The following is a 26612-nucleotide window of genomic DNA, read 5'->3' as shown; positions in this document are numbered from 1 at the left end:
TTTGTGTGGGGAACGTCACATGCCGCAACAAAGAAAACAGGGTTACTATCTGAGAACAAAAACGCTTGGCTTTGTCCATGATGGTTTTCTGACTGCATGAACGTGCAGTTTAATTGCGCCCCTTCATCTACACCCCCAAACATTAAAGCCAGTGCACCCCAGTCACCCTTCTAAACGCACTCCCCTCGCTACCCCCGCCCGCCCCCCCCATTTCCCGTCTCCTTTGCCTAAACCACGAATCAAAGCAACAAAAACAGGGGTCAATAACAATTTAATTAAGGTTTTCACCGAGCTTGCAGAAAGAACTCCATTTTTCAGCGTTCCCACATGACTGGTCGGACAGCCCCAGTCACCAGGACAATGGACATCCATCTGGTCCAGTATCTTAGGTCTAACTGCTCTCAGTAGAACGTTGCAATCAAACCTACACCAACATTCCACCTAGAGTCCCAGTGACATCCCCACACCAACATTCCACCTAGAATGTCAGTGACATCACCGCCCTTCACCACAACACTAATAGCCATAATCAATTCCACACAGATTATGACATAATGCTTTCCAGTCTTGGGCTGTAATTTAGGCAGTCAACGGAATATGCGCGATGTGCTCTTTGTCGGTTTCACTTGGGCTAAAATCATTTTCTAAAGAAATCCCTTTGTTAGGAAAAGCGGGGTCTCTATACACTGGTCTGATCACTCTACGATGGAGGACACCAGGGGAAAATGGCTTAATGTAGTGGCCAACTCAAAAACACAAATTAATTCTACATCGCCCCTTCCTCCTACAGTTTAGCTTCCTTCACACCTTACCTTCCCTACCACCCTGCAGCATCCTTCTACCCGATGAGGTCTTTGGCCTTTTGGCAGAATGCCAGCAACACACATAAAAATAAACTCCAAACCACACCAACGTACACATTGATCCGTTCTACAGGGGAATCATTTTTGGAGAGAGCAAATAAACACTTTTCAGTTTCTCACGGAGAATACAGAGCACACAAAATAAGCGATTTATGAATGTCATGGCCACTGCCCAGTTAGCCGCTGCTCTGTGCTGGTCCTGGGATCTCTGAGGTCTTGTAAAGAAAATGATGGACCTTACTCTTCAACACTGTCTTTGTTGCTCAAGGGTATCATGGGAAGTGATATTACAAGAGCAGGTCAAGAGATAGGTAACTTATGTTCTATGAACATATTATTTTTGGAATGAGGCTTCATCTATAGTTGGGTTTCATGAGGTACAGCAAGTCTGTTTTAAAGAGAGGAGTTGAAAAATACACAATACCCATGTCAAACCAACTTGACAATACATATGGGTACAGAAACGAGTTGTGTAAAGAAACCATGTTTGTGGGTTTATTTTTTTAATCCCGAATGCTGGAGTAGAAGTGTCAGCATGCATAGTAAAGTTAGCCAAAAACGTTCTCCTCTGAGTTTTCCAGATGTACTTTCAAGCCTTAAATACAAGCAGTTAAAGAAATTGACAGATAGAGTCACCTGCGTGTAGCCGTATTTGCGGCCAGCTTGTTTTAACAACTCATTTTTAAACATCCAACGTTCCATCTTCCAGGGGGACCAGACACAGACAACAGCCATTCCAAAATACCTGTTCCCCACTCACTGTTATGTCTGCTGCCATCTACCACCAGCTGCTTCCTTTTCTGCCGATAACAAAGACGTGTTATGAAGATGTGTGACGGACCTGAATGCAAACCCTTGTGCCTCTTTTGTGCTTGGAGAGGAAAATTTAAATAACAAGCAGCCACGAACTCTAAGGAACTGCCCTGGTGAGATGTCAGGCTTATAAGATAATGCTAAGAAACTATTGGGCAACCATTAGCGTACAAATGTTTTCCTCTGTGTGGTGGAAATTTGAAATGTGCCGCTATATATTTAGTGATCTCTATGCCTTACTTGCAATGAAAAGCTTTGCTGGTGTCTGCCATATTCTACTATGTCGCTCTGCCTCAAACAGACCTAACCATATATGGATTGTGCGCATGCCCTAAGCAAGGTATGTCCGCTTCATATTCTGCTCACTTCTTACATAGTTCCGTTCTGGCTCAGACAAGGGAGATTTAAAGTATCGTCACATGCTCCACCTACTGGATCATAAACGCCTGCTCCTAACCCTGGAAGACCGAGGAAATTGTGCAAAGGATACAACAGACTGGGCCCAGTTATTTCTGTCACGCCGCATGTCCTGCATCTGCTGGGGGGTCTCTCCGTCTCCCCCTGCTCCAATCTACTGCAACATCCCGCAGGCAGCCTGTTTCTCACCGGTCCTCTTTAAGATATATATATTAGACCTCTCTGTACACTCCTAGAGGAAAGAGGGATATCTTTTACCGACTACCCCGACGCAGCTCATCCTAGAGATCAGCAAAAACTATAAGCTTGACTCGGCTAACGTTGAACATATGTACAACCTAGTAGAGTCTTGGATGACAAATAATTGGCCATGTCTCAACGAGAGTAAAACCGAACTACTGACTTTCAGCTCCCACCAACCAAGATCTAAACTGATTCCCAAATACCAGAGCTTTAAAATCCTAAACAGTGACATCTCGGTTCTAACTAAAGTAAAAATGCTAGGCATTTATCTTGAACCTTCTATGAATGCCGAAACCCATGTTGATCAAGTAACAAAGAACTGCGCTTTCCATCTTAGACGGTTATGAAACATCCGCCCCTTCCTCTGAGACAAACTGTGCTACTATAGCCATGGCCACTATAATGTCAAGGTTAGACTATTCTAACACCCTTTTGATCTGAGCAAACAACTCATGCATTCAAAAAAGCCAAACCATTCAAAATGATACTGTCCACATTGTGAGGGTGTCCCCCGGAGATATCATATCGCCAAACACAGGAGGGCTCTACTGACTCCCAGTGCGGGCACGCATCCATGTCAAGACAGCCACATTGGCCCATCGGTGCCTATATAGATCAGTCCCGATCTACCTAAAATCACTAGGGTTGAGCTACACTCAAGCCAGAACCCTGCATTCCTCAGATCTTTCCCTGATTAACTGTCTAGGATTTAAACGCGCAAATGGATTAGGAAGATTTTTCCCCATTCGTGCAACAAAAACCTGGAACTCTCTCCCCCTGAGTTTTTGACTGGAAAAAAAACTCAACAACCTCTTGTCAATCCCTAAAAACATTATTCATTTATTAAAGGACTGGCTTCCCTGCTAGGTCTCCTACGCCAGCTGACGGTCCTGTTTCTATCTGTTTGTATATTTTGTGTGATTGTGCGCCCTGATTTCCGCGGGCGAATGGCACATTATAAATATATAAATAGGTAGTTAAATGCTCAGCGAGACGGCTCCTGTGTGTAGATTAGCAACATTGGGCCTCATTCCGAGTGCGGTGGTAAGGGGTTAACGGCGCCAGTACCATTAACCCCTTACCGCCGCATTCCGAGGTCCTTTAGCGGGTCCCGCTAAGGGCGGCTGGTAAAACCAGCCGCCCCTAGCGGGACCCGCTAAAGGACCAGGGAGCTATTAACGGGCCCGTTATTAGCTCCCTCCCCATTCCCATTGAGCCCTCTGGGGGCTCGAATGGGAATGGGGATGGCTTCCCTGAATGGGGAAATACCGGGTCCTCCAAGGTTGGAATGACCCGGTAAGTCCCCATTCAGGGAACCCGGACCCGAGTTTGGAGGCAGCCATGCCGCAAAAATAGCGGCATGGCTGCCTCCAAACTCGCAAGGAGGCCCATTGTGTGGACCATGTATGGCCAGAATCCTGTGACAACTGTTGACGGGACTAGATTTTTCTGACTTGCTGAAACTATCAATATGCGTCTCCTCCGTGTTGCAATATGTTCTTACTCTGGCATGAGAAGGTAGTTAAAGCACATTGCAGCTCAAAGTACAAACGCAAATAAAGAGTATAAACACTGTGAAAGAACGGTAGAATAAAACCATACAAACAAAAGGTTACCCATACCAGCTTAACACTCTAAACATTCAGTAAGCACGTCATCTGTGCTGTCGTTGAGGGTAAAACATGAGGTTAGAATAGGTGGCATGGGATTTGCAGGCATCCCCCTAGGATGTGAAGCAGGGGAGTTGCTAGGTCTGGAAAAGACTCAGGGCTAAGCTGATGTCGGAACTGTTGAGACTGGGGGCTAGCTAGTCTTTTGGCTGTAGCTCCTGAGATTCTATCCGGGGCTACAACCAAAAGGTCAGGGGCTATAGCCCCCTTAGCCCCCCCCTAGCAACGCCCCTGATGTGAAGCAGGACCCCGAGGAGCATAGGTATTGACTGAAATGCAAGGTCTTGAGTTTCTTCTTGAATCGCAAGAGAACGCATGCCAGATTAGCAATCGGGATGGTGTTTCAATAGGCAGGCGCGCATCTCGTTAATAAATCTAGGCGGATTTCTCTACGTACATTTTGCAATGCCAGGGGAATCTTTATGGTCCTCCTTGATGCAAGGCAACAGTGTCTCTAAGATAACAGCACTCTACCGATTTTTGACTTAAGTCTTTAAAATACTGCATGTCGAAAACCTACATATTGTACTTTTGCTTTTTGCATCTTATGTTCTCTCTTATACGTACAATTTGAAATAGCAGGGGATTCTCTATGGTCCTCCTTGATGCAAGGCAACAGTGCCTCTCTGATAATAGCACTTTAGAGGTTTTTGACTAAAGTTTATAAAATAAATATTGCATGTTGAAATGTAATGTACTGTATTTCTGCACCTTGCATTTAAGTCTTTTGTTGTTATTAATCTTACAAGGCACTGATTGTAGGGATTGTTGATCTAATGCTAGGTACCAGGATGCATCTGTATTGATCCTAATGAACATGGTTTTTAATAGATGTGATTTTCTATAGATATAGTGTATTTTATTATTTTTGCATTTTTTTTGTATTACTCAGCTTTTAACTTGGGTTTGTATATTCTAAGTTTGTGAAAAGGTTTACTCATAAACCATATCACAATATAAATATATATTTTGTTTGCTCCAATTTTGTTTTGCTCCAGCAAATTCACTGGTCACAATATTATTGATCATGGCCCGTCGATGACGGCTTGTGCTAGGTAGGGTGGCATTTTCTGCTGTAGGTTTTCTAAATGAGTGCCTGAAGGATGCACCCTTCGATAAATAGTAAATGATTTTTAAAAAGGCACTTATTGCTTATGATGGGAGGCTTAGTTGTAAGTTATAATTGTTAGTGTTCAACAAATTCAGGTACCTCAGGAGTTCATATTCGGTGCTACCCCCTACAACAACAAAACATCATCTATGAACTGTAGCCAGATATTCACATATTTATGTAGTATATTTACTGATGGATAACATACATGTTCCTTTTCATGCATTCCCATGAATATGCTTGCTAACAATGGTGCAAATGTCCTGCTTTGGCGACACCCAACTTTCATTTACAAATAACTCCCTTAAAAAGGAAGATATTCTTCATGACAAAATCTGTCATCTCCAAGATCAAATATGAAAATTCCAGGTAACTTGCACATTTGTGCCTCGAAAAATGTTGAATGGGTTGAATTCAAATTTGGGGTTTGATGCAACTCACATCCAATATAACTAACCAATTGAGCTATGCATGTTTATACTTACTGTTTGTAGTACATGTGTGTTATATCTAATGTAGAATGGTAATCTTGGAACTGGTGCCAAGAGAGGTGTGTGATGGTTTGCTTTTTGCTGTGGTGCTCATGATGTTAGTTCGCTTTGAGCCAAGTATTCCGAACATCCTGTGGACCACACAAAGCTCTGTCTTTACTACAAGCTTTTAAGGTTGCTTGCAAGGTGCCCCGCTCTGCCTCACAACTAATTCTTTATCACCCTTCCACTCAGGTGGTGTGATGCCTACAAAACTCCATTTTTCAATTGTTCCCTTATTGAGCTGTGTGCACCAGTTAATTACCCTTGGATAATTCACATTGCCCATTCTTAATGCTCTCATATGTTGCTTTATTCTTGTATCCAATGGTACGACCGCACATCCTACATTAATCTGGTCACAGAAAGTAGATTATGTAGAGTGATTTGTTCTACTGTTTATAAAACCTGTAAGGTCATAACATCTGGGTGTGTTAAACTGAAATGAATGTGCTTTAATGATGGCAAATGTGAAAACTCTGCATGCATCACACTTGAAAATCCTTTTGTGTTTTCCAGAAACCATGTGATGTCAGAATTTCTGTCCTTTTTGTCAAGTGACCCAGACATTGGGGTGTCTTAAGTGTTGGTTCCCTTTAATAAGTAATGTTCACTTCCTCTGCAGTGTATTTGTTCAGGTCTTTATATGAGGTTAGGAGATTCCAATGTCTTTGCAATGCTCGGCAGATCGTGTGTGAATCCCGGTTGTAGTCTATAATTAATCTAATTTGTACAGATTCTTCTATATTCCTCAGAATTCCTCTACAAAGAGTTCATGTGTCTTATTTCTGCCTTCAATGTGGGCTCTTCAATCGCAGGCTTTGGATACCCTCTTTGCAGAATGCTTTCTTCAGGGCCCCTTGCTTCCGTCACTGTATGTTTTCTATATTTGCGCCGTTGAATGATGCTCTCTTCAATATATATATATATAATAGGGACTTTGAAGTGTGCATTCACCATTGGCTAGTGATAATGTACTCATGGTGAACAAGTAATGGTGTATGGTATTCTCTGTGTATGTGGAGAACTGAGGGGGTGATCGACTAGTAAGTAGTGCGCAACTTCAAATCCTCTCCCCCATCTGAGTAAAAGATCTAAAAAAGGATTAGTAGAAGTGACGGTAAGAAAAAGACACATTTTGCTGTAAAGGGAGTGGACAGGTAGTATATCAGTCGTAGACGTAAGGGGGACAAAACGACGAGCAGCTGTATTGAAGAGATAGGCCAGATAGTAGAACTGTCATGAGGAGAAGGAGCAGCAAAGGAGAGAATTTACATGATAGATTAGTTAAATTCAAGCAAGTAAGTGAGCATCTGAGATTATTAGTGGGGAGAAACAGTCAGAGAGAGAGAGATACGCATGGGGCTGATCAGGTAAAAAACATGAAGTAAAAGGAAAATGTGGCTACCATCAGCATAAAAGTGAAACTTTAGACCAAAACAGAGAATGACAGACGAGGGGAACAGCATAGAGAGAAAATGGTATAGAACCAAAAACTGAGCGAGAAGCTGAAGCAAAATGGAAGAATCTGCTGCCTAAGACACAGAATAGGGGTGACTGAAAAAGATAGGAAGGACCCAAAGAGAACAGAGGAAGGAACACTGAGGGTAGCACGGTAGGCCCATCAGCAAATACCGGCCAGAGCAGAGGATGTTAAGTTCCCGCTAGTGGAGCCCCCACTCAGCTCCCTAGTGATCCCGCATCCCTTGAAGGGGTACATGCATTATGTAAAGGAAGCACGCATTATTGGCGAGTAACTTAATGAAAAAAAAACAATGCAGACATGAAAGACACTTCTGAAAAGATGTTGGCCCATAATTCCACTGAAGCTCTGGGCTGAAATAAAGCCTTTGAACAGAAAACGGGCTACTTTTGCTCATTCCTTTGGTTGAAGAGAGTACTACCTTGTGTCATCCATTTCCTTGCCCAGGTTAGTGACCAATCGAGACAGTGGAAAAAATACCAAGATGGTAGAGTGATCAAAATGGTATAACTCATAGCACATACCACGGGTAGCAATGAACAACGTCCTTACTTAGGACACAGAGAAACTCTGGTAAAGGAAAACGGAACAAACACCTACTTGTCAGTCTACTCACAAAGACAGCAGAGAATTCAGAAGGTATTGCACCGGGACTTCCTGCCTGCCCCATATTGATGATGCATGACAAACACACCTTCCAGGGTCAGTGCAATCATTTGTAGGGGGCACATTGGGGCCAAACTGCTTCTTGTCGCCTTTGTTCACAGACCTAACAACAGATATACTGACTGCTTGAATAGAAACAACATGTGAGTTTTGTGCAGAGCTCTGAACCAGAGGCGATGAAGATCAGAGTGAAGACAGCAGGAATGTATTCCACTGTTGATGCTCCCAGATGCTGAAGCACCCGCTGTCCTGAAATTAGCATTTAATTGTAGGGATAACAAGCAAACGTGCTGCTTGATCTTAATGTCTGAAGAGGACCAAAACACTCGATACAATTCGAGAGATGAGAGGAATGTGTGTGGTAGACAGTGTTTTAAATACAATTCTGTCATGTACAGGAAGCAATGTGAGGCAGTAAGCACCACTAAGAAATTATGTCTTTTGGAGAGGCCCAGTACAAGACATACAGCCATGCTCTGAGTCAATTGTAGCTTGGCAATAGAAATGGCGGTCAGCCCTGCAAAAAAGGAGTCGATAAAACCAATGTTGAAGTTGAAGACAGCCCCAACCACTGTGGATTTTTAAGATGCTGCGCGATAAACTGTAGGATGGATTTTAATGTCATTATTTGGAAACAGTTTCCTTTTTTAATGATATGGTCAAGAGGGATGAAAGTGCCGATACAAAATACCAAGTTGTGGACGGGATTTGTAATGTGTTCAATTAACTAAAGAAAAGACAGCAGGACAAAGACCCCGGAGTGTTTTGAGGTAGGGTGGGGCATAGAAGCGGAGTTCCTGTTTGTAACTACTGATTTAGTAGCGCCTTGTTACTGGTCCTCCCGTTACTAATGGGTCTTGCAAGCGAAAGAATCTTTTTATTTTATAAAAAGCAAGTAAACAGTAAGCAACCCTAAAAGGATGATAATATCTTTTTCGTTGTAATGAGGGGGGTCTGCAACCTGTGGTTCTCCAGCTATTTTGGAATACAAAGCCTACAATTCCTCACATTTGACTATGCTGGCTAAGCCTGATGGGAGTTGTAGTCAAAAACATCTAGTTAGCCAAAGGCTGAAGAGCCCTGGAATGAATCCTTTGTGTTGCAAGCTTTCTGCATGGAACAGGTGTTCGACAAAGCAAACGTCCTTAGTCTTACATACTATTTACTCAATTGCTGAAGGGAAATGAACGCCTATCCTGAGGCAGACTAGGCTGTCTGTTTACAGTGTCAAGTATTGCTTACTTTTGCATCTAGGCAGAGTCATCGATGGTGACTGAAAGCTACAATCTTAGAACACTAGGTTCAATAAAACGTGGCACTACTACCAACCGTAAAAGCTTGATGGGACCAAAGGACTCTGCAGTGCCTTTCAAAATCATTGGTCGCATTGAAAGTGTCGATCCGCGAATTATCAACACTCCAGACTTCTACCGGTTAGGTCCCTAGGCAGCCACCTAGAGAAACACCCAATGGTTGCAAGTACCCTACTGAAAATAGGCATCAGGCTGCCAACTGTACAGGATTCACATGGTGTCTGTCGTTGACATACATACCAACCATTCCGATGTACGTGCGAGACACACGATTTTGTTTTCCTTAACAAAAAAGTTGCTTTTTTTTCCCCTCCTAAAAAAATTCCAACTCCAATGGGAAAAATTCATTCTCCCGATTTCCGTCAGAAAACTTCCCTCCCAGGTGCTGCAACATGTTGCCATGTATGCATCGACATTCCCAATACTACGGGTAAGCTTTAATACTTGCAACATATTGCTCTTGATTTCCACGGTCTGCATAGCTAAGGTGACATTGGGTCGCTTCCAGAATATCACACAACCGTCAGGGAAAACTTCGATACTGCTTTTGGCATGCGTTCATGAAAGACTGGCAGCGGGCTCTGCTTTTTATCAGGAGCAAAGAGTTTAGAAGGAAAGGTTTTCATTTCCGGCAAGCTTATATTGTATGCTCTCCGCGCCACTGCGGGCAGTGCAGTTTCCCAACGTCGCGAGATAACAAAATTGGCGAGTGTGGAAGAACACGGAGGTAATTCGCTCTATCAGGTGGAACACATGTTCCTCGGCGGGCAAGAGAAAGCTCAGAACACCCACAACACTTGCCAGCGCCGCCTGCCAACTAGGGCCCCGAGTCTCCTGCTCGAATAGTCTGACTGAAGAATTGACTTGTGGAAGGCATGCAGGCCCTTTCTGCAGAAACCCGGAAGTAAATCCTAACATGATGTCATGGATGAAGCCAAGGCTGGGCCAAAAAAGCATGACTGACTGCGTTATGAACAGAACACAAAGCAAGTGTCTCTATGTGCTCAGATAAAGTGCGATGGAAAAATATGAATCCTTGTATAGCAAAGTGCACATAACCACAATGCCACACATTGCTTGGGAGGAATTGGGCAGAACAAGACTGAGCACAGCTCCGACAAAAACTGTCATGCCAGAGCGTCGTTCTGTGTAGACACAAGGCCCAAAAACCATTAACAAAAGGAGCAGACTTCTGTGGTCCCCTCGCCCCAGGGCTTGTGATGGGGGCACACCAGGTAAATGGAATATGATTGGGAGTTTATTGATGTGGTCCGCAGACCTTATTCATAGGTGTCGACACAAGTTTCAGCCAGGTTTCGGACCCAACTTACGTCTGGATCAAAGCTGTGGGAAAGGCTAAAATCTTCACAGTAGGTTAGTGGGGCTCGTGGCAATCCATGGAGCCACCCATGGCTAGTGAGGGTGCCTGAGGTATGACCAAAGGCCCTGCCCCAGGCAAAGTGGTCACTGGGAATGTCCACATGCATTGCCCAGCACTCCCTTCGGGTGGATGACTGGGACCAGTGGGCTAGTGGTAGCCTGAAGACCCACTTTTGCCACTGGAGGAAGCTTTGACAAGGCCTAAGGTCATACCCTATGTAAGGTTTCCTCTGGGCACAGTAACAAGCTATGCCCAGTGGTCACAATAGGAATCTTTCTCTAGCACCGCGTCCACAATGGATGCATGTCTTGCCCAGGGAATACCGTGCCCCTTTGACAGGTTACCACCACCACCACCACTCCTTCGACTACATCATGTTATACTCATTCTTTTTTAGCCCCCTCCAAAAAAAAAAGAAAAAAATGTTAAACTCAGTCTAGCCATGACTGAGGAACAGCTTTCAAATATCTCTTAGAGTTTCATCCTCCCCCTTTCTATTTCCAATAGATTTTCATTGTCCGTAGTTTCCCTCTCTACCACTGAGGTCAGCTGAAACCCACCACCTCCGATGCTGATCCTTCCACCCGATGGCTGCTATGGCAACATCCGGCTCTACTCTGTATTTGAATTGCATTCCTAATAAATGGCAGCTTTTCCGCTGGTATTGTACCTCGATTTTTTAAAATAAATCTGCCATTATATTCCCTCTGCTGAAGATGCCTTGATTGGACAAATCAATATCAGCCAGCTGTAGACCCACCCCCAATCTTCCCATGGTCTTTCCATTAATGGGGAAGATAGTGATGACCCAGTTGCAATTTCATCTAGATCAACCTCAACATCTCTACCCTATTCAGTCTGCCTTTCGTCCAGGACATGGAACTGTGCCAGCACCCTTGGGATTTTGAGAGGACATCTTAGTGGCGGATGATTAAGGCAGTGCAATCTTTTGACTTCTGCTTGATCTTTCTGCCATGTTTGAAAGCGAGTCCCCCCAGTTCCCCTTGATGCCACTGCAACCATCGTTCATCCCATTAATAACTTGGACTGGTTTAAATCTTTTTTAATGCATACATCTCCGAAAGCCTCCTCCTTTTTAGATGTTGCCTATGGGGTTCCTGGGGGATCCCCCCTTTCTCAAGTTCTCAACATATGCCGGAATATTCTCTTTAATCAACGATAATCGTGCCCACTAATGATGCAATCCTATGTAGAAGATACACTCGTAGGTGGAGACTTGAGAGAGGGAGACCTTCAACCTATCGTGTTGTTCAGATAAAACAGGGACAAGAAAATACCTTGCCCTAGTGAACTTATGTTTAGATTATGCCAACTCCCTCTATGCCTACCTCCCTTTGCGTTCATTGACACATTGCAGAGGGTTCACAATGCGGCTGCTGGGGTCCTCTTTCATCTCCATGAAAGAGATCACATCTCAGAAGCCAGGTGGTGGCTGCACTGGCTTAGGGTTTTCGAGAGAATGCAACTGAAACTGACTTCCCTTGACTGCAGGTGCCTGTATAATTGGCCTCCAATACCTTTCAGCAACTGTCTCCTATGTATCCTCGGAGAATCTCCCCAGGAGTTATTTTCTGATCTGTAAGAGCGTGGGGGCGAGCGAGTCTGATGCTGACCGGGAGGAGGTTCCATAGTTTTAGGGAGTAGGCAGAGAAGGCTTGTTTTCTGGTCCTTTCCTTTTTGCAGGGCCATGAAATAGCACAAGGGCCCTGGGACCACTGGCAAATCCAGCAAAATAAACACATTGGGAATGATTCCACTGTAAACCCAGATGAAATCCACGAGACATCAAAAGCTAAAAAGGAAGACGGGTGAGGCAAAGAGCAGGAGTTTGGAATCTACTGGTAAAATCCAAGTTATTTACGGACATGTCAAACTAAACACAAGCACCGACCAAGACACAAGTCTGCATTGATTCAGAATCATTTGCCGTCTCCAATGCCCAGCTACGGCATCATATTGTCAAGTGCTGCTGCCATATAGAGTGCCAGGAGACCATGAAAATGGTGGTGGTGCGTGGCATAAATCAACGCATGACAGGGTATAGGGGGGTTGGTGTGTCCCAGATGGCATTGTTACCCAATAATCCTTGTGGTTCCCACATGAATTTAATCTACCTCGCTCTGAATACTCCCTCCCCTCCCAACAGGGCTACACCGCATATCGCATTTGCCTCCCGCTGTGCAAATTCCCACCCGCGGTTGCATGTACCATGTCTCCCTCTCTCAGTGCTGAAGTGGATTAGGCTGGTTCAGAACAGTCCAACTACGACCAAGGGAACCAACTTATGAATTTCACGGGGGCTACCCAGATAGAGGGAAGGGACATCACCACAGTGATATCGCTACATTTTCACTTAGTCGCCAACTTGATGAAAGGAGGGGGGAAGCAGAACAGTGGAAACATTGGCTAGCATGTTCTGCATAGCCTAAAATCAAGTAAGAAGGAGATTTATTTAATTCATTGGTTTTTTATAACACGCCTAATACCGTACCCAAGTTTGGCTTCTAAGTGCGGATCTGGGATTCAAACCTCTGTTGCTCTGCGTGGTCTTGCTTTCAAGACCAGCATGTTGCCCCTGAGCTATCCTCCGATCACAAGCCTTCCAGTTGCATTCCAGTAAGCCATCACTGCCTCTACTCCACCCCTCTATAATCATCCAAGTGTGGAAGCCCTCAAAAGGTGGAGCAACACAACTAGGATGGGAGACCGACGTACCCAGCCCTTCCATCGACGTCTGTTTAAGTCAGAGAAGGTAGAATTGTACAATGTGCATTTCCAGGCAGGTTACAAAAAAAAGAAAGAGACATCTATAGTGCAGAAACAATTAGGATCATGATTCACTACTTTCGATTCTCATGCCCAACACTACGGGACCTTCAGACCTCTTTACAGTGTTGGACTTTACTAGAGCCATCTGACACAAAGGCTGAAAGCTCTTAGGTCGCACTGGAGATTTCTCTTCCAATTTCGATACACCTAAGGACTGTGTCAGACAGACAACCTTATTCCATGCTACAGAATCCCCTGCACCCAGGGATCAAAGTGCACACAAAAGTAGTGGTACTATGTTGCTCGCCCTCGCGATATTTCCCACTCCCCAACCCTCCGCTCCCTGCCAACTCCCTAAACCAAACATGGTTTCTGCCTTTCCTCCACTCCATCCCAACCCACACTGTTTTACAACTGTACTGTCAACAGTGAAGGGAAATGGCTACTTTCACTCATTGTCCCCCACAACATGCAGCTTTAAGCACCCCACGCTTCCCAATTAAAAGGGAACGATCTAGGACAATAGCCACCCCTGTTCCCCACACATTACCTGAACACACAGCTTTGCCTGCAGCAATTTCAGGGTTAATCGTGCTTAAATGTGAAAACCAATGCTGTTCACTGCGTGCACCACAGTGATCAGAGATTGTTTGCTGCAATTAAGCAGGGCTATGGTGCGGCTCGGGAATGGGCATTTTTCCCAAGCAGGCTAGTGAAATAAACCAAAGTAAATCAATGATCGCTCAGCAAGATGTAAACAGAGTGTTATTGGCAGGGCTCGGGTTTGAATTGTCAATGGGGGGGCACAGGGGGGCCAGGCGGAGTAAAAAGAAAAGAAACAAAGGCTCCCTTCCCTGGTCATTTAGGAACAGTGTTTCACGTGGCAAAAAGTAAGGGCATGAGGGAGGATTTTCCAGAATAGTAGAGGAACGTACCCTTTAGTTCCCGCCCACTTCAACCTCCGCTTGCCTCCAGCTTCACCTCCACCTATGCAGCCCAAGGTTGAGTGTAGGTAGCAGAACATCTACCAGTGCTAGACTACATTTATCATACACGAGGCAAAGCACACCAATGGCCACTAAATATCACACAGAGAGCTTAAATATCCTTGGTTTGCTTCAGTCCAATGTTGGTCATCAGTGAGGTTGTCTGTTGTGTCCAACCCTCTAGTTCTTAAATTCCAAGCTTGCTATGCTGTTTGGTGTATCCTTGCTTCATGTTTCCTGAGGAAACGCAGTTTGACTGCACACTCTACTTCTCTGACTTAGCACTAATTTGCACTGGCGCTATTTCATGAGTTTGTTCTAGACCATGTTCCCATTCTACTTCCTTGGGTGCGCGTATGAGGGGGAAAGAGCAGAGAGTTTGGTTTGTTATATAGTTTTCGGAGCTTCCTTAGCGCCGTGTTAGCCTCCCTCCCTCCCTCGCATGCTCTCAGACTAGAAAGCCTGGTCCTTCAGTAAGAAATCCTTGATTTTCCCCCCCAACCGCTTTGGCTGCCACAAACCCCAGATTGCAGTAGGGCAGCACTGAAACATGATAGCCCTCCAAGACACTGTCACTCATCGCTCTGCACATCGACTACACCACCTTCACTCATTCTTGCTGGATGTCCAACAAAGGAGGCAACTAGGATGACCCTGCTGAATCACCAGCTGAAGACTGCTACGCGATTCCATGTTCACCAATGGCACAAATGACACTCTCCCCTACACCTCAATCCATACTTGAAGGCTCTTCATGCACTTACTACAGCTTTGACAACACCACATTGAAGTACTTCAACAACCTCCATTCCTCTCTGCTCTCAGCCCAGTAAACGTCATTCTATCCTACGAACTATGCTGCCGTACCCACCCTAGAGTGGATCTTCTCCTTTCAGCAAACCACTAAGCCCTCCATTTCTTATGTAATATTTCAAAAAGGTCTACCTTCATCCAACTGACTCATTCGCTGAAATCAGCTCCTGGGTATTCAACATTAACCAGTAACCAGGAGCTAGAGCTGGGGAACGAGGAGCTATTACATAGCGCTCCACAAATCAGACTTACACATAAGATGCAAACTTTAGAGCTCCATGTCATGTCAACGACAGTAATTACATCGAAATTTCACTTGGAATGTCTTTAAATTCTTTTTTAAATTGTCGGGTGATCCCCTTATACCCTTCACTGCTACTCCTACCTCAACCCCCTCCCTGTCCCCTTTTTACCCCTTAACCCACACCTAAATGTATTTTGTGAAGTGATTTCGAAGTAATTACTTCAAAGTAAATTACTTCAAAGTAATTACTATCGTGGAAAAACTATTTAGGACCCCTTGAGCTTTAAATGTCATTTAGATGTGCCCTAATATTTATAAATTCTCCCAAATGCTCAGAGTTAAACTCACATAGGTGTGCTTCTTCGGCATCAGTTGGACTGGGATGCCGATAGTAGCTCCTGGTAACTGTTAGTGTTAAGCTAACCAGGCTCTTCTAGGCTACAAGCAGGAGCTAAATATCTCCCAGCTCCCCTCAATTTCGCAGGAAAACCACAGACCCCACCCCTCTCCTGATTGAACCCCTTGACTCCCACCCCAAGAATTTTCTCTTAGCCCAATATACTTCCCTCAGCAAACTTATTTCATCCTTTAGGTTCTCCTACCATATTTTGCTGATGACACAGAAACCTATTTTCACGCATTCACCCCATATCTCTCGCTAAAGATCTTCGACTGTCCTTCAGCCATCCAAACTTTAACAGCCACCTGAAAATTCAACAGTTCAGAATCAACCTGTTCAATATCAAAAGGTTCCACCCTCTTCTCACTTATCACTCTACTAAAACCCTTATCTCCTCTCTAGTACTCAGCCATAGAGGCTGATGCTCGTGCCTCCTCTTGTGCCTCTGTCTATATTTTTTAGCCCCACTCAACAGAATTTGCAATTTCACCACTCTCACTCTATCTCCCCTGTTCTCCACACTGCCTCCTCACCAACTGTCTTTCTATGCCACAAACAGTTCCTCAACAAATATGTATTGCTCTTGGTCTAATCTATTCATGGGCTTGCCTACCGCTCATCCATACCTTGGCTGCATCGAACGCCTTACTCTCTCCTCCCGGCACTCTTTGTTGTGACACTATCCTGAAGTTCGCTGTCCTCCACGAACCATGCACCCCCTCTCTCACTTCCAGCCATGCCCTCCCACCACGGGAACTCAAATAGACTACTAACATAAATGCGAGAATTAAAAAGTATTCAAATCCCCCCCTCCCTAAGCACTAAAGAAGCCCTCAGACTATCCAGGTATGTTCCTCTATTCCTTTAACCCTTTCCTTCCATTTCCGGCAATGGAAATACCAGACATCCGAGGGTAAACCTTTCTGCCACTTCTGGCCTGTCTGTGCTTTCGTGCCCATCTTATATTATACTCTACCCCTATCACCACCAGGTTAATGTTCAGTGTTCTAAATTGATAATTGTTCTAATGTAAGGCACATACAAGGAACAGTACATAATCCAGGGTATGTGATTCTTATCAAAACATTGTCCTTAAATACAAATTGCATATTTCAGATCAAATGAGGATTATACGTAGCAATGAAGGGTCAGTAGAAACCCCAACACTATTGTTCCACCCAAACCTACAGATAAGGGATGCATTGACTAATTTTACAACGTAAAAATAGGCAAATACTCTAAAAAAAAAAATTAAAAATGGAGTACAAATACTCCCAACAAAAATGGAAAACGTACACGTAGCACCTTGTGCTCCTGTTTTCACTGACACAGCTTTACGGATAGGTTTTGCCCAGTAGTGCACGTAGAACCACAGGAAGAAACTACTGTTATAACTGTCTGATCTGAAGAAGTAAACATGTATCTTTTAATGTGAATGAATAACTAGGTGCAAAGAAATAATTATTACAAAAATATCTCTGTTATCCAGTTAAAACATATGTTTACTCGCTTATAAAATACTCGCATATGGTGCTGATTCCAGCTTGATTGTAGCCGCGGCTTCCCATATATGGAAAAAGGCACTTTTAATAATTCAACCAAACTTGACCACATGATTATATCTATGTTACTATCGTGTGGTTTATTTTGTTTTGCTTCTACACCTTAGGGCTTAATTTATGACTTTCAGACAAATTAAATTTCTTTTTACATTGATAAGAAATTGAACATTTTATGATTGGAATTTATTATACGAAAAAGGCACTTTTTAGAATTCAAATCAAATCAGTTTTTAGGATATTTCCCTTTTTTATAGTAGGGTTTATCACATATTGTACATATATTTTGGGGCTGAATTTACGTCCCTCTAAGACCATTGACATTATTCCCTTTACATGGATAAGAAAACTGTAATTGTGAGATTGTTTTTTTTATTGTATGTTTCTTTTAATCCTCTCTTGTCGACATGTGACTGGCTCATCTATCTTTCGTTTATTTTGACATGCTAAAGGCTTTGTTTAACCAAATGCACTAATAATTAAAAAAAATACTTACACTGGGAATTAGACTTGCATGTTTACTCCCAACAAAATAAATTTACTCCCAACTTCAAAAAACAGTGAGTAAAATACTCCCACTTCAAAATCTTATCTGGAGCACTGGTACCACCTTAAAGGGTCTGGGTCGAAGTTCCAGTAGAAAGGTCCCTGGTGATTTTTGCAGCATCCAGTTACTTATTTTATTTAGTTTATATAAAAATCTGTTTACATAAAATTATACATTTTTCAATCTTATAAACAGTAAGAATAACAATGTAAATTAATATATAATGCCATGCCCTGGATCGCTGTGATACTTGATGATGGTGACTTAGTTGCACGAATATTGAGTTTCAAATTTACTGTGCTTGTTATGTTACTTATTTTGGGAGTGAGGGGGGACAGGGTACGAGTTCTTGGGGAATTAATGCTATTTACTGGGAAGTGCACTGGTTCATATTCGCTCATATTTTGGAAGGGTACTGCAAGATCGTTGAGGGGTTCAACGATGGACACACTTAAGCTAGCCCCTTATAGGAATATTATGATTTATGATGCTTAATCTCTGTACTCGCCTGCTATTTCTTTTGGCACGGACTGGTATTTTGGCTTAAAATGTCAATATAAATGAATATGCATATAGAAACCATGCTTAATCATATACAATATAAATGCATATGTCCTTATACACATCACTCCCTTACGGCATATGAGGTTTTGAACGTTGTACTATTTAAATCCATTGAAATAAAAAAAAGTTTTTAGAAGTAGAAGTTCAAATTAAGCCAACGGTATCAACACACAGTTTTAAAACACAAGTGAAATTGCCTCTGCAGCAATTCAATATAAATGGCCAAACCCTGACATTTCCAACAACAGCCGCCAATAGCAAGGATTTGTTCATGTCAAAATTTTCATCAGCGAGTAGATAATCTATCCTGTTCCAAATTCACATGTGGATCTTGTAAGTTCTACCCTCCACATCAGTAACAGTCAATTAACCTGCAGAAGCACCCATCCTGAGACATACTTCTGAAGAATAGGCCATTAGCACTTTGAGCTAGTAACGGAATCCAGAGACCGCCAGATGTTTTGACTAGAACTTACATCAGCCCTAGTCAACAGTCGGCGAGGAATCATGGGTGTTGTGGTCCAAAAAAACAGAGTCGCAGGATGCATGGCCCCTGTTGCATTGGTTCAACACACACAGCAAGTTGTGGTGGTATTGGAGAGGCACCCCTACTGCATTTAAACCACCAGAGGCATGAGCTCATGGCACAGTAAACAAGTGGAACCTCTAAAGCAAATCTTAAACACAAAATACACTACAAGGGAGTACTAATGCTGCCCAGTTTAGCAGGCAGTGCAGAGCTGGAGACGTAGCATTATCTTCAGATGTAGTGGACGAGAACCTATCCCAAACCTTAATAAAATATCCAGTTTAATATATGTGAAAGGTTGCTTGAAAGTACACGAAATGCACTTATGCGCTAGAGACCTACGTGGCTCTTTATGCTGCCCACATAACGGAAAACAAGCACACAGGTGCGGAGTTTCTTGCATAACAGAATAATAATATTACGAGGGATGCAAATACATTCATAATGTGAACTGCAGAAGAAGGAAAATACATATGTTCTGCATATCTCGGGGGAGCCCATAAACATGAAAAGCACCGCAGAAAGAGGGGAGAAGAGACCGCAGAACGGTGGGTTCTGCAGAATGAGTCCAGGTGAAGTATGTGGGAAAGGTACAGTGACAGCGGCATAAGATACACCGCGGAAGGGTTGTGCAAGTCCTAGGGAATGCCAGCTGCAGCAGAAAGCGTTGGACTGTACAAACTGGAGCATTGAACGGTGTCAAGTGCACGCTATATACAGAAGAGTAATCAAAAGAGATTGCATTTTGTAAGTAAATGCATCTGGGACTATGCCAGATGCATGCAAAGTGTCATCTTTTGCACAGACTTCCATGAACTGAGACCATGTTCAGCAGAAAGATGTGCAGCAAGATGGGAATTGAGGTAGAGTTGGGGGTGGGGGCAGGGAGGGGGGGGGCTGCAGGTGCAGTATAGCGAAGGGTAAGAAGAGAGCGGCAGGTTCAGTGTAAGGCGAGCTGCACCACAAAGTGAAGTTTCCAGATCTGAAGGCTTCGTTTCTGCAGCAGCTCCATAAGGACAAATGCTGCATGTGGGGGTGCGTCTTACCTTCCTAAGGCTCCCCCCGTGCTCCTGGTGCTGCAGGAAGGGCTCAGCCTCTGCCTGCACCTCCACCATCCTCACAGCTGCTGATCCATTAGCATCCTCGGGAAGTCGAATACTCACTATGACTGCAGAGTCTTAGTAGTCATGAATACTCCCTCTTTACTTCCCCTCCCCCTACCAAAGCCTGCATGCAAGGGGATCACCAATCAACAAGCAGAATGAGGACAAGGGCGGGGCGAGCAGGGGATCTGCAGCCAGCAGCCAATAACAAACATTTCGATACAGGTCTCAAATGGCAAACTAGACCCAAGCAATAGGGAAGCGGCGGAAATAGAGACTTTTAGGCTCGAGGAACGTAAACAGTGCGGCCATTTCAGAAATGACAGCAGGCGTACTCAAGAGCCTCACGTCTGGTCCGTGACTGGACGCCACCATCTATACCTCAAGGTTGCTATAGAAAACCGCACATTAGACGGATACAGTAACACAAAGGCGTTAACATCCATATATCGCAATGTGGAAATGATATTATGTGTCACTCAAATCTTGCTGATAATTCAATGTTTCAGTCAGTTATGCAATAACATTATTTGTTCCCAGCGTTTTGAAGACTTTCATAGGTGACATGCGTGCGTGCGTTGCGTTAAGTCCCATTCGAGGATCATCCCCGTCAACCGTAATCATTTCGACGCGACAGCCATCTTTCAACCATTAAACTCGGGCACTCCCTTCCCAAGTGCTGCGCCCCCAAACGACGGTTACTGCGAACACCTTGCAAGTTGTTTGATGCCTTCGTTTAAAAAAAAAATAAAAAAACAGCATAACATTGTTATTGAGATTTTTAAAGCAGCAAACATTTTCTTGCAAATTGCAATTTTTTTTATCAGTGTATTGGTTTATTACAAACCTCCTACTTTATTCCTTCTCTTTATCAAATAAAAGGTAACATGTATACAATAACAAATTTAACAAACTATGATATTTCCTTCCAAAATTGTAAGACTAAAAAAATGAACACTTTTAATTCTCCCAACGACAGGGAGTTCAATGACTAATCCCCCACACTAACGTGAGATGGGGGTTTAGATTCTATTAAAGACAAGGAGGGGATTATTATGCATTACAATCTTTACTCTGAAACCACAGCAGCAAAGAAAAAACTTTTACAAACAAAAAAGTTTCAACAACAGAACTAGATAAAGTTCAATGTCAATGCATGGGGAACTCCCCAAACCATCATGGAGGATAGGTCATACCCTGCAGGGGACCAATGAGCAGGGACCCTCCTTTATATATGTCCATTACTCTAACGCCAACCCCTCTTTCTGCAGCTGACTTGCACCAGACGCCCAATGGAACGGTTGAACTGCGTAGCGCAGAGAAAAAGGATCCAGCGAAACCGGAGATCTCAACCTTTCCGCAGCCTGAAGCAATGAAGAAGTTCTTCTGGATAGGACTTCTCACCCGAAATCACGCACTCCAGAACTTGTAACTGCGATCCACACTCCTGAGCAGAACCTCAACTCGTACCTGTAAGAACAACAAGCAAGAAGGGTGGGTGGTTGGGAAGAACAACAAACCAAAGAATGTTCTCACTTGAACCACCTGTGTACATGCGTATCACAATTGTCATATCATATCATATCATATCCAGGGTGGGTGGGAGGGATAATAATCGCCTCCTTGTCTTTAATAGAATCTAAACCCCCATCTCACGTTAGTGTGGGGGATTAGTCATTCTATGACAAGACAGGAGGCTCATATTATGCAAGTTCAAAGCCCTTGCATCTCATTAGTAAGTACAAAATGATCCAATATAATAGATAATATAATAAAATTAAAGGAAAGGTAACATTTTTTAAATGCTTTCATTAAATCAATCTGTTGACCAATCAGAGAATTGCCCAAGACTAGGTTGCCCGAAAAGCTGTCTTATAAGGCAAAGTCAAATCCACTGCAAGAAAAACAGGAATGTGCCAAATCCAGCGTTCCTTACAGGCCACCAAAACCAACTGGTTAAAAGAGGGGAAAACATTGAACAAAGTTTTCCTATACTAATAGGTTAGGACAAAACCATCTGAAATAAACACCTATGTTGTTCAATCAAATATTCAAAACACTTAAATTCGTACCATTTTTGGGGACCTAGAAAGCAAACCAATGAAAACAAACACCTAGCTCTCCTGGAGATAAAGAAAAGTACCCAATAGGGGTGAAAGTCTTATAGGTTCCATCCCATGCATTAAAGGAAGATATCGCATTAGAAACAGGGCATGTCACAGAACTACACTGGGGAACCAAGAGGGAAAGACAAATCTTCAAAAGGGTAAAATGGGAGTAAAAAATCATTTTTATAAATTTTGTAATAAGACAATCCATCCTGAGCGGAGCTGAAAAGCAATAGAATTAATCTACAATTGTCTTCAGACATATGTGTATACTAAGGAGGGAAGTCTTCTGGAGGCAGAAGCAGAATGGAAGAGAGGGCCCCACCTGAGAAGCTAAACCCGTCAAACCGCCAACACGGAGACCCTCAGACCTCCCGAACTCTTGAAGAAGGACTCTGCTACCATGACAAAAGGCAGATATTATAAACCTGATCCTTAAGAGGCCAAACTTGGCAAGAAGAAAAAATGTATCCGACATCCAATCACTACCATTATAGTGATATCTAAACTCCTTTGTAGGTATGCCCGGTGCTTGAACCTTGATCCCTCCTCCCTGGTGATAAATCCCCTAGCGGATCAAAAGTAACCGAAGGAGGACACCAAATTTCCAAAATCTTAGCAAGACTCTAAACTGCAAAGAACTGATCACTAAATGGTTAAACTGAAGGTGTACACCAGAAGAGGTCCAACCTATATTTCAGCCAATTTGCAGATCTTTGAAGCTCACAGCACCCTGAGCTGGCACCTTACTGCAAACAAACTCTTGTGAAAACCCCAAAGGTACACCTGCCATGCAGGTGACTATGATAATCAAGTCATCAACCAAATATATATCCCAGCACTCTGGTAATCGTAGCGGCAGACACCGTCTGAAAGTTAATGTATAGACTCTGGAACGCATCGTGATAGAGGGTCATAACGTGGATGGGGGATAGTATCACTCCCAGACCCCTCTATCCCACCAAGGGATATTGAGCCTTCCCAAAAGAGGAGAAACCTCCCCCACTTATCCAAAGGAAAAACCTTGCAATCCAGAAAGAAAACTACCCTGAGGACCACATTAAAGCCCCGCTTTACACCGTTAAGAGAAATAAATACCCACTAGCGCCTCTAACCAATCCCCTGACTGGACAGACTCCAGTTAACTTATTGAAATACCAGAGATTAGCACAAAGGAAAGTAACAGACGGGAGGGAAATGCTCAGTGCGAGTCTGCACTGGTCACCCGCCAGAACTCCTGTAAAAAGGAAAAAACTGAAACCATTGGATACTCCCAGAGGTGTAATATTATGATGCAATCTCCCCCAAGGATGGCAGGAAAACTGAAACCATTGGATACTCCCAGAGGTGTAATATTATGATGCAATCTCCCCCAAGGATGGCAGGAAGGGGAATGAGGGGGAAAGAACTCTGGATAATTATCAATGCCCTGTAAATGCAAGGTTGAGAAGAAATCTGGGACCACTGTCCCCTCAAACCCTGAGGTCTGAGTCACTGTATTCATGTGAGGCTGACTGGCCACTAAGGGAATCAGGGGAAGGAAAAACTAAGCACATTGTCCATAGCAAAACAGTACTTATACAGTACTACGAACCCTCAGGTATATGAGTGGTGCTTAACACTACTACGAGCGTTGTGTGGTGTGAGGTGTTCACTTATCGATCTCAGCAGGATAAAAGACTGATGTAGACCTTTCCAAAATTAGGAACCTGTATCAGAACGGTCAGCACGGATATGAAAACAGCACTCTAAAGAGGTTAAGCAACGCTCATGAGGGTACAGAAGCCTGCGTGTACTCCTCGAGCAGAGGAGAAGTTGCAACACACTGTTAGACGGTTAGCTGAACCATAGGCCAAGCTTTGGGAGGAAAAACATGAGGCAGGCGCCAGCAAGTTATTATTTGGCAACTCGTCTAACTGATACCATCAAGTGTTTCCAAACACTCCATCCAAGTAAAACATGGTTGCTCAACTTGTCATGTAAAAAACTGAACGGTTACCCTCGAGCTGACCCTGTCTCCACCAGAAACCAAAAGAATAAGGAATGTCCAATGGGACAAAAGTAGGGGAGAACAAAGGTCCCCACTAAAGAGAGCCTTAAGCCCTACAGACCTCAATAGAGGCATAACGCATCATCTTTATTCTTCCTCATGTTGAGAGAAAATACTGTAGCTTAATCAGCACTGGTATTGGGTGGAGCAATTGAGGTCGGGAATCAAAACCTAAGGAAAGGACTGAGTTGTCCTGAAACTAACTAAGGTAAAGGGTGACAGAATTTTTAACTAAAAGATGAATGATAACACCAGAGAGATGGTTAGAGAGGAAGGTACAACCCCATATGGGTCTGTTTACAACCACTTCCACACTCTTTTCTTTAAAGCACTTAATAAATAAAGAATATATAATATATGAAATATATATAAAATATCCAAAGAAGAGGGGTTACGCCCTCACAGGGGACCGAATCCCCGGCCCTTATATAAGCTGATACTCACTGAGCTTTCTGGGCCACTGACAATTCTGAAAAAACGCAAATGTGTTCCAGTCAACACTTAAACATATTGTTTATCAAAGCGTACACTGAGCAAGTGCACCTCAACTGCTCACCCCAGCAGGGTGAGGCAACCAATAGTACACGAGGGAGCACCTCGCAGTAGGAACAAGGCGAAGCCTGAAACCGAGCAGGTTACTGCACGCCTACAAGACCAAACAATGGCGTCAGCCATATGCAGCACCTAAACAAAGCTGCCGACCTTAAGGAAGGAATACACTGAGCAAGTGCACCTCCAACTGCTCGCCCGAGCAGGGCGTGATAATCAGCAGTACACAAGGGGGTAACCTCGCATTAGAACTCAGGCAGAGCCTGAAACCGAGCAGGTTATGGTGCATGCCAGTTAAGGTAATTACCCAAGTTGCCCACTTTAAGGGAGGAAACACTGAGCAAGTGTACCTCAACTGCTCACCCTAGCAGGGTGTGGACACAGCCGTATACAAGGGGACCCCTCGCAGAAACCCCAGGCAACCTTGCCACCGAGCAGGTGACTGCACCTTTCCAGGGAAGATAACCCAAACAAAAGAAAACTGTCAAGTTGAAGGTAGGATACACTGAGCAAGTGCACCTCCAACTGCTCGCCCGAGCAGGGTGTGATAATCAGCAGTACACGAGGGGGTAACCTCGCAATAGAATCAGGCTGAACCTGAAACCGAACTTATGGCACCTACAGTGAAGGCAAAGCACATAACTTAAGAAATAAGTAAATGAATAAATAAACAAAGAAAATAAAATAAAACTGCAGACTGGCAGTGCATCGGGCTCTTGCGCTGGATGGTCAGACTTTGACCTAACAAACCCACAGTCTATCAGTAAACATTCTTTCTTTCCAGCACTAAAGGTAAGGAAATGTGTTGTGTCACCAGGGATACGAAATTACAAACATTTAACAAAACCACATTTTTACTATTAAAATGTTTGTGCTATAATCTTTCTGAAGAAGTCATGAACCAACCAAATGCCCATTAGGAAATCCCTGCTCAACTGAGCAAAAAAGGTGACAATCAAATACCTCCACTGTAAAATACAATTATTTAAAATATAACAATTAAAATATCTAATCTTAAAATATACAAATAAACATGCGCTGGTCGGCCGCGAACCCGGGTCTTCCTGCATGGGAGACCTGCAGCTCTATATTTGAGCTAACTTGGCTCAGTACTGAAACAGAGGCTTTTGTTACAAACATAAGCCACAGGGGCAGGCCGAACCCAAAGCCTGCAGCACCTGGAATCCCCAGGTGACCATAAATCTGTCAAGGGGCACGAATTCAAACAGGCGAAATGAAGAGGGAACAGTGTAAACAACACTGCTCTCGCGCACGCCGGGAGCGAGTTGATTAATGCACTAGAAACACCTGAGTTTACAAGCGCGAGAAATTTTTAAAGAAGAAATAAATTAGAGAGCTCCCTCGAACTCACAACCTCATGGACTGTAGTCCGAAATTCAACCATTGCACCACTGCTTCAGCTGAAACAGGAAGTATGAGCATAATACATATTTTCTTTTTGAAAGACACCAAAATGAAACCAACGGCCGCACGCGGCTATCCAGATACATTGTATCAAATACACAAATTCCTTTATAATAAAAGGTAATTAACACATATTTACCATATATGCCATATTCAAACTAATAAAGCCTACTACTGACAAACAATGTAAGACACAACTGAAAGGGGTGACTTAGCTCTGTGGTGTCAGCAGCAAAGAAAGAGGGGTTGGCGTTAGAGTAATGGACATATATAAAGGAGGGTCCCTGCTCATTGGTCCCCTGCAGGGTATGACCTATCCTCCATGATGGTTTGGGGAGTTCCCCATGCATTGACATTGAACTTTATCTAGTTCTGTTGTTGAAACTTTTTTGTTTTTTGTTTGTAAAAGTTTTTTCTTTGCTGCTGTGGTTTCAGAGTAAAGATTGTAATGCATA

General features: G+C 43.5%; 1 protein-coding gene and 1 long non-coding RNA gene across 3 annotated transcripts in view; both read right to left on the bottom strand.

Moving 5' to 3' along the window:
* The window catches only part of RHPN1 (rhophilin Rho GTPase binding protein 1), a 366143-nt gene extending 345997 nt beyond the window's left edge, over positions 1–20146 (bottom strand). The window contains exon 1 of one of the 2 annotated variants that reach the window (XM_069621751.1): positions 19969–20146. In XM_069621751.1, the coding sequence (XP_069477852.1) occupies positions 19969–20037 (69 nt within the window). In that variant the 5' untranslated portion in view covers positions 20038–20146. The remainder of the gene's footprint in view (positions 1–19968) is intronic. The other variant, XM_069621752.1, reaches the window with a different exon arrangement.
* Positions 20147–21075: 929 nt separating this feature from the next.
* On the bottom strand, positions 21076–26387 carry LOC138497977 (uncharacterized). Its single transcript, XR_011278678.1, has 2 exons — positions 26297–26387; positions 21076–21495 (listed from the first exon to the last, which is right to left on the bottom strand). It is a non-coding gene; the product is annotated as an uncharacterized lncRNA (long non-coding RNA).
* Positions 26388–26612: the final 225 nt, after the last annotated feature.

This window comes from Ambystoma mexicanum, chromosome 5q (assembly GCF_040938575.1).
Source record: "Ambystoma mexicanum isolate Mex_15411 chromosome 5q, UKY_AmexF1_1, whole genome shotgun sequence".
NCBI lineage: Eukaryota > Metazoa > Chordata > Amphibia > Caudata > Ambystomatidae > Ambystoma > Ambystoma mexicanum.
The sequence above is the reverse complement of the archived record's forward strand: the minus strand, read 5'-3'. Positions and strand labels throughout refer to the sequence as shown.